The sequence below is a fragment of the Zerene cesonia genome, chromosome 11 (assembly GCF_012273895.1).
Source record: "Zerene cesonia ecotype Mississippi chromosome 11, Zerene_cesonia_1.1, whole genome shotgun sequence".
NCBI classification, from domain to species: Eukaryota; Metazoa; Arthropoda; class Insecta; order Lepidoptera; family Pieridae; genus Zerene; species Zerene cesonia.
Window position 1 is genome coordinate 7,688,431 of NC_052112.1, and position 13,237 is coordinate 7,701,667.

The 13,237-nt window shown below is 32.3% G+C and overlaps 1 protein-coding gene across 1 annotated transcript in view; it reads right to left on the reverse strand.

The window, feature by feature from the left end:
- Positions 1-314: 314 nt before the first annotated feature.
- The window catches only part of LOC119830267 (division abnormally delayed protein), a 176,027-nt gene continuing 163,104 nt past the window's right edge, over positions 315-13,237 (reverse strand). The window contains exons 3-9 of the mRNA XM_038353223.1: positions 12,691-13,040; positions 12,102-12,310; positions 11,147-11,315; positions 2,225-2,472; positions 1,535-1,661; positions 1,041-1,203; positions 315-770 (exon numbers count right to left, since the gene is read on the reverse strand). Coding sequence (XP_038209151.1) covers positions 643-770; positions 1,041-1,203; positions 1,535-1,661; positions 2,225-2,472; positions 11,147-11,315; positions 12,102-12,310; positions 12,691-13,040 — 1,394 coding nt within the window. The 3' untranslated portion in view covers positions 315-642. The remainder of the gene's footprint in view (positions 771-1,040; positions 1,204-1,534; positions 1,662-2,224; positions 2,473-11,146; positions 11,316-12,101; positions 12,311-12,690; positions 13,041-13,237) is intronic.

Below are 13,237 nucleotides of genomic sequence, written 5' to 3' on the forward strand. Positions count from 1 at the left end.
ATTGCCAATCAGCTAATATTAATATTAACATTGAATAGAGATTCTTTATATATGTTTCTTATTATGACGATTTCACACTCAATTAAATGCAATTATAATATAAGATTCATCACCTATACTAATTATATAAAACGAGAAAATTATTTACAAAATACAGTTAACATTCTGATATGCTCTGTACAATCGCAGACTCCAAAATGATATTTTCATGCTCGAATTGGCATTTCCGTTTAAATAGTAAACTTAGTTTAATTTGGAAGCGTTCATACCAGGGACTAGCTACAGACACACACTCCTACAGATGCATTAACATTATTTGGATTTATTATTTCAGACTACCCTCTAGTAGCATTTACTTTGTACGAATTTAAAAAGTCACTAACATTTAATTTTGCTAACACTTTTACTGTATATTTAGCCTTAAGTATAATTCCATGTGGAAAATGTGAATATTGCTATTGAATATCGTGGAAAAATTGGCGTTTCTGTTTACCAAAAATGTGTATGTAATCGCTTTATCTTAATCAGTACACGAGAATCGTAAATAGTTTCTCACAAAACGTCACAGTTTTACCATTGCACAAATCCATATTACATATGATATGATCCAAAGTTCACTGGGCTCCCTCGAGCTGACTTAGTTTAGAGGCGACTGATGCTTGACAACAGTACAACGGTTGTGAGGCCGAAGGACATCATCGTTGAGGCGCCGCTGTTAATTTTTGGCGGCGCTGAGTATGTCTTTTCTTCGCCGCTGACCGTTCCTTCGGCTAGAAGAAAATGTATGTATGATAAATGTGGAAACAGTTTCCAAATGTTTATATAAACTATGCAATATTTGCATAAATAGCTTTATATGTATTATGAATCTAGATAATTATTATATTATGTACTCTAAACGTATATATTATTATTATGATTGTTCCAAATGGTATGAGGAAAATATTAATTTAACGGGTAAAACATTTATGCATTTTATCGAATCTAGGTTTGTCATACCTAACAACTATCAAACACATATATACACAAAAGGTGCTCACCAATATCATGAGATCCCGAGCCCTCTTCACCAGAGCCCTCAGTATCGTAGGAAGCGTCATCATCAGTGTAGAGGCGGCCCGAGCCTGAGCCCTCGTCTCCCGCTTCGTCACCTTGCATGAAAGCCTCAGCCGCTGGAGCACTCCATGAATGTTTTACGAGTAACTGTGGACGAAACAGATTGCTTAAAATTGTGGATATTATTAAGTACTTGGTATTTTTTATTGTACTTTATAATTTTTTCTTATTCAATTTAACGCATTATTTTTCGATAGATCTATCGATGTGAAACCGTTAGATTGTGAAAGGTCATGGTTAGGTTTGATTTATTAAAAAACTAAAAAAAAATAGAAAAGCTCAAAGCATCTAACGGCGTAAAATCTTACGGCGACACATATAATGGGATATTAATTTGATAAATACATTTAATTCATTAATTTGTAAAAGATTCAAATTCCTATTCATTTTTCTTTACGTTTACTACTTAAGCACGTACCTGTCTTGCTTGACGTAATCTGTCTCCAAGTACTGCAATCTTGGAGTTTTGATTCATCTCAGTAGAAACTTCTGGATTGTATTTTTGATCACTTATAGAAGCTGATGCGACCAGTGCCTTGGTATAGCTAAATAGGAATAAAATTTGTATTATTAACACCGTTAATTAGTTTTAAAAAAATGGTTGCCTGTAAAGTCGGTGTTACGGGCGAAGATTTTACGTGACAACGTCTTTTTCTCGGTAGAATATTTATTGATATGAATATCATTAAATTGCACAATACGAACAAGGAATTGAATGAAAATAAGAATTGCACAAATTTTAACTATAGAAAATATATTTTGTTTACTAAAAAGACAGAGACAGAGACACAAGCACGCGCCGATTCAATGAGCCTAATTCTCTAGTGCTGCGCGCGCGGCGGACCGATCATAGTTCGGTGACTCATCGTAACGTTACCGGGCGTTACACTTTTTCATGAGTGACTCCGAGCCGCCACCTAATTTAAGACGTTGTCACGTCAAAAATTAATTGAACTTAATAATGTATGCACAAACCAAAATTTATATACTAACGATAACATAGAACTATTACATTATCTCTTATTAAGAATAACGAAGTCTCTACAATTAATATAAGTGAGTTTTTTGTATGTCTTAAAGTTTTTACCCATACGATTTAAACACTTACTCTCCAATGCTTTCCCCATTCCAGCAGTGTTCATTACTATCAGCGGCAAAATCAGTATCATCGCAGAGTCCATCAGCCAGGCCCGCGAAGAGTTTCTTGCTAGCCGCGAGGGTTGCAGCGAACTGCAGCAGCTCAGTGTCCGGTGGGGGAGCGCGGAGAGCGTCTCGCCTGCTCGCGGTAGATGTGGGCTGGGGCGAGGTGGTGCTGGGTGTGTCTAGTGTAGATGGCGGACCACATTCTTGGCGCACCTGTACGCGTTGATGGCTATTAGTAATCGTGATAGATGTTGATCTATTTTTGGTATGTTTAGTATAAATATTAATGTATGTATAATGGGTTGTTTATTGAAATAGTGTGATTTTTATAGGAATTTGTTTTTTAAATTTGCGTTCTAAATTTGGCCATTTTGAGTCCGTACCCTAGCTTAAATTAGGTTGTGAATTACAAGCACTAGTGCATAACTACAGTTATAATAAATTTATGATCGTAAATATCATAGGAATGAACACAAGTTACTAATAATAGATATCACAAATAGTACCTACTTAATTGTAAATAACTTTCTGACATTCATATTTCATAAGTTTTGTTTATAGGGGGGTCTTAACAAGCCACAATAATATCAATGGCGTCATCAGAATGTGCAAAGAGACTGGTTGCTGACAAATTGCACTTGCAAGATGTTATTTATCTATCCGCATATCTTATCATATTGCAATTCAAAGGGATCCTATCCGCGTCATTAGTCTCTGTTTGTCAGTATGTAGTTACGAATATCAACAGCCAAAGACATCGGCGTTCGTGCGTAAATAGCGCCCGAGCCGTGTGAATGCCCTTAGCGACTCGCGACAAGCGCAAATAAACGAAGCCTGGCCGCAAATAGGCGCATAGTTCGTGCTCTGGACTACAACAATTTTGTGCAATTATTCTAAAAATTACACCTTTACACTTACGCGGATTCGCGGAACAATTCCCATTGGAATGTCAGCAGCTTTTGTTTTTGTTTGCTTATTTGTGTTACATTTGTAAAAGTTTTTAATAAAAGTTTAATATTTAAAATCCAGGGTTATTTTTAAATTGAGATTTATGGATATCATTGAGATCTGTATCTTGTTGTAAGTATGCAAAGCTAAGTAGCTCATAACAGTATAAGATACTACAAAGTGTTAACCTAACCCCTATAATTAAATATTTCATTATCTATTCGGCAGTCGTTAATTAATTTAGAAAACTTAAAATACTTAAAAAAATTGCTTGCCATTTAATTTATAAATTAACGAAAAATATTTATCTTTCCAGATCAATAAACGAAGATTTATTTACGTTAGTATAATTCTATGATGTTGATAAAGTTTTACACACAATTGAACAAAACAAGAATGAGTTATTAGAGCCAATAATTTATTAGAAACATTATTCGCATATCTCTACGATATTGATCACAGCAGATTCATAACCCACTGACACGCTATTGTCTCAAACTTTAATTAAAACAATTGTCACAGACGTCACAAATTGTCCTTGCAACTTGTCATTCATTATTATAGTAGCCGAATATTTTGATGCCTAAAATAATTTGAATATAATAATAATTTTAAATGAAGCATTTTATCTGTTGTTGATATCTTGCCCGAATTGTATTCAAATTTGCTTTAACGCTGCATAATTTTTATAGAATTTAATTGTCCATTGTTCTGAATTATTAATATAAGTACTTACGAGACAATATTTTATGTAAATAATCAATATTTAAAACACAAAGACAACTTTCAACAAAACAAGAAAGCCATTCAAAATAAGTACAGCCGTATACTAAAAAAAAAAAGAACAAACGTTATTTGCGTTTTTAAAGATTAATGAAATATGTTTTATAACCTCTTATTCTATTCTTTATGGAAATATTACACCCAGCTATTAACATATTGATAAAGCCTCCAAGTTCCAACAACCATTAATTAACACATGTCACTTATATAAGATAATATAATGTATAGTCACATGTTAATTACTTTTCGAGAACTCTAGTAAAAAGAAAAAGATAAGATATGACAATAGTTTCGAAGTTTTTTATTTAAAAACAATAGGTGTAACTTATTAAATAAAGTATAAAGTAATTGAAATAGGTAATAATTAAATTTTTGTCTCTCACAAAATATATAATACCTACATATGTTTATGATTACGAAGTATATACCCATCTATATGTATCAAACATCATGTTATTGAAAACTGTATTAAAGGCATTGGGGAATTGTGAAAGGTCCATAAAGAAAGTAAGTAAACCAAAGTTAATATGATGAAATATTTTCCAGTAATAAAAGTATGCAAACATTAACAAGAAAATGTTCCTTACATTTTATTAATATGTGTAGAGTATATAGAGTATAGGGTATGTAAACGAGTACAAAGCTTTGTAAATTATTTTAAAATCTCACTGCATTCATTTAAATAAAAAATAATTTCAAGGATGTATAAAAGTATACAGTTTGACGACATGTGACATCATCAACCCGCAGTTTATCAGCGTGATGGATTATAGCCGGAACCCTGCCGGAGGCCTGTGTCCCAGCAGTGGGAACATATAGGGGCTGATGATGATAAAATAATATAGTGTCTTTCTCACAAGAAACCACAACTCACCTCAACCTAAAATACTATCAACAAAAAACACACAAATGGGTACATTCGAAAAACATAATGCTCCTTCTGGCGCAGCCTCACAAAATCGTATTGGATTCTAATATTGATGACTTAATCACACGAACTATAATTTAAAGGTATATATTCTTAAAAATAACAGGCTGTCATATCGCTATTTGAATGTATCAATACCGGCCGGCTAAACGTTTTAAATCGTATCTGTATAATCTATACAAATAGTGGGTCGGAGCGTGCGTGGGCGACAAGTGCTTGTAATTAATTCGTCTTTGAACATCCGGACTTGCGTAAAAGTTCAATCATAGTGACAGATACGGCAGAGTTTTTGAAATAAAGTTAATATAGTGGTCATACAGCAGGTACGTATAAAGCGTTATTGTGTGAGAAGAAAACGGTCATTAACGATATTGCTAATGAATTTTTGTCGTGTTGATATCGTTCCAACATACACTACTACGAATAATATTACCATAAACTCAATCTCCTCATAAAGCATGATGCGTTCGATCAAGATAAAAAGAAAGATTCTTCGTCAAATATTGAAAGAAAAGAAAATTGATTAGGCGTTCCAATCATTAGTGATAAATATTTAAAACAAAACAACACGGTCAGTAAATATGTCTGGCGCCTTAACGAATTTACATTAAACCATCAATATTATTGCAAATGACAATCGAAACAAACATTAATATTCAAAAATACCGGTTACATTTCACCAAACGCGGGCCGAAAAATCGAGTCGTTAAAAAATCAGTAGTCGTAGGCAGATAGTGTCATGGCCATAAAGAAACTATCGAAGTTCAATAAATAAGTGTGATGCGGCGGTTTATCAATAAAATTGCGTAGTCGATTGGCTGCGCCGGCGCCCACGTGGCTTGTGGTTCAAGTGAAGTGAGCAGGGGCGGTCTTTGAATAAGAGAAATCGGCACACAGATATTCCATAAATATAAAGATAGTAAATGGAAACGTTTAATCACAAACACAAAAACTACAAAAAACAATTTTAACAAACATGTACATTTTATATCCATGTAATAACTTATACAATTAATAATAGAAATTTAGGTTATATACCAATAAAAACCACTAATAGTGAAAAAGATATCTTCAATCAACACAGTATTAGATCGCTTATACATATACGAGTACACGCAGCCACAGAATAGTAAGTACCAATACAATCAATATAGCAAGAACGACAACGAAGAAAACACGTTAAATTTATTCATCAATTATTAATAGGAATGCAAAAGATAAGCGATAAAAATAAATTGCAAGATTACAATGTGATAAGTTTTTCACAACTAGCAACATCTCTATAATCTTAACACAGAATTGATCTATTCATAGGTATTATGCATAAAAGAAATGAGCACTGTTGAAAAACGTTACATTTATTTGGTTTGTCGTGTAAAAAAAATCGCTAACCGCTTATTTCATAAATTTGATCACAGAGAAAGCTTGTTGCGTGGGCGGGCGCCGGCGCTTCAACCTGATGGAACTCGAGACGCGGATTGTTGTAACATTTGATGACTTTTACTCGCGATGATGCTAATGACCTTACGATTTTACCTTATTCGAAATTTGAAATTAGCTTTTTTACGATTTGTTAAATTATGATCAGTCACGACTTAATTGTAATTCGAACATTTTGTGCGAATAACGTTTAAATTTTACCAACATTTGTGTTTAATTAATGTCAAATAAAAACAATTTATGCATAATTCTAGGAGCAGTAAACATATTTTTTTATTATAATTAAATATTAGTAATTATGTAGGTAATTACTTAGGCAAAAAAGTACATCAATGAATTCTCTATGCGCTTTTTTTTATTTCAATGAGAAACTTCATATTTTTTAAAAATGATAATCAATGTCTATCGCGTGTGGCAAATAAGTAAAATACATTTAAACCCAATAAAAAAAATAATAAAATAAAATAATCAACACGTAATTTTATGAGTTAGTATTATAATTATAATTAATACATATTAGAAGTATACTTAAATTGTGAGAAATAAGGTAACGTTCGTGACAATACAATATATAAAACATAATCTGAATCTGTGCCTTGTGTAGAGTGTAGAATATCTTTTGATATAAGGATCCTTTGAGACCACATCCATTGTCTAACGAAGTGATGGTTTTAATCTTTTGCGAATGAAAGCGGAAATATCTGAACGAATGTTAGCACAGTTTTAAAAATGTATGCTTTACCGATTTTGTTAAATGCGTTTTGTTCATTCTTTTTGTAGTTTTATTATATATATGATAATTTTAATTAATAATTAATATATATGTATATCAGTTTGGGTGCATGCTGAAGGTTGCTTGAGTGGAAACTTAAGTATATTATATAAAATTAGCTTCTGTTATTGCACATGATACAAATAAATTAAGTAAATTTTATGTTTGCTTTTTATTGTCACTGCTTGAGTGTTACAAGGTTTCTTCTTTGTTTCTCAAAAACACACGCGAAGTAGAATTGTAGTAGTAGGTAAGGTAAGGTACGGTATAGAAGTAATTTAAAAAACTGTATTATATTCAGTACCAATTTATCATAGACAAACCAAACTTTGTTAGGTAGGACCTACCCAAATCAAAGTTTCCTTTAAGTTCTGATAAGTTTGCAAGAAAGTAAGTAATCGAAAATTTTGTCGATAAGCAACCGATCCCTAAAGTTGTATCTTGCGAATGCTTGGGGGAGTGGAAGCCGCACCAAAGCTATTAGTATGAAAATTGAAAGTCAACATTTTACCTACAGACTTCGATGCTTTTCTAGAACGATTTACGACGGCGTGCAGCGGCATTGTAATGGAATATTAAACGTTTACTCTTTTTAAAGTATAGAAAAATTGTGTTGAAGGAACAATTTGATGAATGTGTCGTGTCTACGAAATCAGTTAATTTCTGGGAAAATATGATAGTTTTTCCAGATACACATTGGTATAATACTGTCACAGTACATAATATAATAATATTTGCATATTTACACAACACATGTTATTTCCGATATTCCTATTGATCATCGAAGCAATTATTACTAATACACAATGAGAACACGTTACTAGTTCAATGTTACGATATGGCTTAGTAACATCTAAGGTCAGTCCAGTTTTATTGTCATTAACTTTGCAATTTACGACGATCAATTGTGATCAACGGGTGTGAAGACTGCCGAGGGGACATAGGGCAAACAGATGTTTGCTAATGATGTGTACTCACACATAGAAGTCGGTTCAGACTTGAGAGTCTGTAATTTCGTTATAATTTAGTACGTATTTATGGGTATGTACCCATAAGCATAGATCCAATAAAGCATGTGCTTTACATGACAATTGTGTGATATATTGACTGCTGGAATAATATTTTTTGATAAAATAAAGGATATCTTAAAGTGTCTTATGCCACAATGTTTATTTTTTGTTGAATATTGCTTGAAATAAATCCAATTTATACCTTTCTAATAACTTTTCTGGTGAGTTCTAGTAATTGTTTGAATACTCGGTTTATATACTATTTGTTTACATTTCTTCCGATGATGTTTTATTTCATAAAATGTGTTATTTTAAAATAAGTTTTGTCGATCTTTTTATAAAACCTATTGTTTTAATCTCACTTCGTGAGCACAACGCATTATGAGATTTGAAAGCGGTAAAGGAAACACTTAAACAGTGAATTGTAATCACTGATCCGAAGTCTAGAATGATGTATTATGTCGAATTCAATGTAGCCCACATTTGCTCTTCAATGCTTTCACGATTTCAATATTCATTAAGTGGAAACCCACGCGTACAGAGCCTATTATCCGCGAAGCAAATTCAACATAAGTACTTACACATTCATACCGTTAGAATACAACATATTATGTATTGTTCAATTATAACCTTAAAAAATCAATGAATTAGACAATCTGGAATATTAAGCCAATACTTTATTGAAATTGTTTATGGCATTTTACTGATTGGCGTATTTCTATTGGGTGTACAGCTATGTATTTGGTAACTTTATGGATGAAGAAAACATACGCTCCAAATAAGAGACGATAATCGTATTTGGAAGAAAAAGATTTAATATAATATATACGTAGTAACAGATTAAAACATATTTACGGCCAAATGTATATAATTCGTTTAATCGTTTAGCGAAGATGTTCTTTGCCCTGCGCCCACGGTTGACCTGCACTTCGCCCACGTGCACACTTTATGGGCTCATAATTTCACATAAACTTATTGAGAATATTTTAAAATTTATTGACTTCAGATTAACTGCAGTATAGTTCGTTTTCGAAGAACATAAAATCTCAATAAAAATAATCACTTATTCTATTTTATTCTTCCCGGACTAATGCTAAAAAGAGGGATCGATTGAAAAATATTATTGTAATAAATTACAAGTTATAAAATTATTCACCCTTTTAAAGCAAAAAAATTTTTTTTGTTTGGATATTGTAAGCGATCATAATTATCTACATAACTTTTAAAGGATACCGACTTTCAATAAAATTAGTTGTATGCACACACACACACACATATATATATAACATAGAACATTTGTCGTAATAAAATTTTATTATTGTAAATTTTATTGGCTGTGAAAACCGAATGTATCAAGTTTTCGTGTCTGGTAGTTAAGCAAACTTATGTGGCGTACTGCCAGTGTGAAAGTTTGAGGAAACATTTGCTACAAATTGCAGTTAGCCAAGATTACACACAGCTGTCAAATTATATACTTTAGTAGTATTATACATTATTATAATTACATTATGATTCATTTGTGTCAATATGGGCATGTGATAGATATCTTATTTAAAAAAAACTACAGAACTGACTATATGAACTTGAGCTATAGTAATTCGGATAATAAACAGCACGCAGAAGCTAAAAATACAAATATAGACTAAATAATATGCAAACAGCGATAAGCTACATATATTTTAACGCTGTTTATAAATCGTAGACATACTTTAATTATTCTTAAGCACTTTTTATACAGTAATATGTTGTTTTGGAATATATAAATCAATTTTATGAATGCATATCCATTCTATTCTACTGATACATATTTATCATCTATAAATTCATGCAAAATTTTTGAATTCACGCTGGTCTTGTATATTTTAATATTGATAAAACGTATTATTTATTTTTTATTTAGCTGCATTAGTAGGAACTGAGCTCATTATTTATCTATGTTCAGTTACATTGTCGTTTCTCGCCATAATTTATACTCTAGGTCAGTGACATTTAGCTAGCAAACTCAAATGGCGTGCAAAATGCACAACTTATTGCTTCGTTCGCAGTAAATCAAAAGTTAAGCTCATTGTAGATTCAGAAGCATATTTTATGCAGAAAATTATCTCGTTCGCACAACTTGTGTACTTAGCGGCTGTAAATTAGTTTAAATTTAGTTATGTAGTCCGTTTTGTCTACCTGATGAAGTGTTATTAATCAAAACTCTAGATAGATTTCTTGTGAAATAGCAAATATATCGTCAAATATTTGTTATTGTTGAACATTATGCAGTTGTGTTGAATATGTATTTTATGTTCGTGAATGTAGTATTGAAGACTCATAAACAATCCAGGATTCTGCGTAGGGAACTATATCGTCTATTTTATATCATATAAATATATCTAAATGAAACTTCAACTGATGTCGGGCTTCTTTTTGTCTATAAATTTCCTTCTATAGGTACAGCTTTTAAAGTTTCCATATGATGTATAAGCTTAAATACGGTATCAAACATCTTTGATTTTACCTTATAGTTCAAATTTTATACAGAAATTGATGCCTGGATGTTTATTTGACGTACTTATCTCGGCAATTTTCGCAAACAAAATTACAAGGACGGGTAGTCAAGAGGCGAGTTTCCTTTGTGCTAGCAATATACGAGGTGTGAGAGACAATTTAAACATAATGTAATAGGAAGCGAGGGCATAAACCACTCAAGATATTGCATGTGTCGTGTGAGAAAAATTATACCATTTTTAAAAAGATTTTCTTCAAAATATAATCCGTTCAAGTGTGTGACGGATTTTATACTAGGATACCTAAGGCTAAGAATAAGGATAAAGTAAGGTGTAAGGATTTTTGGTTTGTTATGTATTTTGACCAAAAAGCCGGTGCAAATTTAATTTATCAAATTTTATTGATCGTATGTATGTGTAGCTATCGTGTTTTGGATATTTTTTATTATAAGAAGAATATAATGAATGAGGCATTATTATATTAAGAAGTATTTTCAGTAAAAACAACACTTACCTTTTTCTCCAAAATCACATGGTTTTCAAGCGCGTGCATGATCGCCTCGGAGACCCTGGCATCCAGCGCTCGAAGGGCAGCGTCAGCGTCAGCGCGGGCCAGTCTCTCCACACCTTCCACGTAGCCAGCCCATGGAGCATCCAGTTCGGATACCATGGAGCCGATGCAGCTGTAGGGATAACAATAACCATTAGATTTTCCTAACCATACGATAGTTAAACCTTTATTGTAGATTGCATATTTAATACGTTATATATTTTATTTAAAAAATAAACGTTTTAATTTTTTATGTTACACTTATACCCATATCAATGAGATAAAAATTTCACACCGAAACTAATAAGAAAGCATGAATATAATACCATAAATTCTTTCTATTTTCTATCGTTTAATTTGATAAAAGCTCAATCATACCAAATTATCGTTATTAAGAATTTATTATAACCGTACAATTTTCACCCTCGTAAAAGAATCAAGACCTAAATTTTGCATCAAAACATTTTCATATAATGGAAAAATAATTTTCGTTTCCTTTTCTTGCTAAATGTAGGCTAGCTGCGTAATAATAGATCCTTTGTTTTCTTTTAATGTGGAAAACGAGTGCATGCTGTTTTTAAAAAGATTCCCATTTTCAGATCGAAAAGAGGCAAAAAAAGTACAACTTTGTTTATTTTCATTTATTGCTATAGTAACAGTTTTATTTATTTATTTTTATTTATAGTAATCGAAATTGTTATAATATAGTATGGCAGTTAATTATTCGTAAGTATGTTACACAAAAGACAGAATACAAAATAAGGCAACGACTACAAGAAGTTAAAGATACTAAAAATTTAACATCAGATTTTAAGGAACAATAATCTTCGTCGTTTATCAAAAACAAAACACACTCAGCTATATCTATGTATGTATGCATTTAATATCTCTTAATCTTACCCATCGGTAAATAACTTACCCTCTCGCAACATTGAGGCAATAGTTTCTACATGGGCTGACTTCGAATCCCTTGCAACGTGAGCAACCAGCTAACCGAAGGAGCTTGTTGGAGCACTCCTCATTCGAGTTGACGACTTGTTCGCTGGCTGTTAAGGCACCAGCTCCAACTGCGAGGACTTGCAGCAACGCTCGTGCCGCTTCGAGCGATTTTGACAAAGACGATCCCAACTGTTTATAGTAATGAAAATAATATAGTTTTTATCATTGAGCATAAAGAAGAAATTTGCTAAAAGTAATTACAGACTCGGTGTTAAAGGAGTAAAAAATTAAGTCGTTAATTATAAATTTATGCTCATACAATACATCGGAAAAATTACTAAATTGTAAACAAATAATATTATACAATATGTCATAGTATGTATTCCAGTTTCTCCTTCTCATTAATTTTAGTTGAATGTTGCTACTTATTTTTTAAAACATATAAGAAATAGTAATTTTAGGATAATTGTTTATTGCTACTATTAGGTAGCAATTAATATTAAACTTTTGCAGACATAAGCAAATAGATAAGAACGCGAGTAAGTATGTAATAATAGACAATATTTTACCTGTTGTGGCACTTCGCCAAATGGCTGTACGGCATCATAAGCGTCTTTTAAGCACGCTTCGTACTCTGGGGTGAATTGCTTTGCGTCCAATCTCAACACATTTTGATACGCAACCGGGAATACCTCTCGAAAGAACTTCTTCGTGCTCTGAGCCATCTCTTTTGGAGGCGGCGATCCCAAATCCACCCCATCCGTGTCTTCGATTTCTGGATTCGATCGTAGCAACGTTCGAATGTCGTCGTATAATGTAGCTAAAGGTGCGTGAGCTCTCGTCGCGTGACTTCGGTACAGTTGCGAGAAGAGCACAGCTGTTTTGTTTTGAGACTGCTGTGATAACGCTGTCAGATGTTCTAAAAACAAAATACAACTGTAAATTTAAACAATCATATAGAATTTGATTATAAAAATGAATTACATACAAGGGAGTATACGCATTACAAACTTTTGGATTACGAATTTAACTTTATATGCGTTCTTAAAGGTGTTACTTAAAGTAAATCTTATAGTTAATCTCTATCTAAATCTTTTAGAAAAATAGAAATCTAAT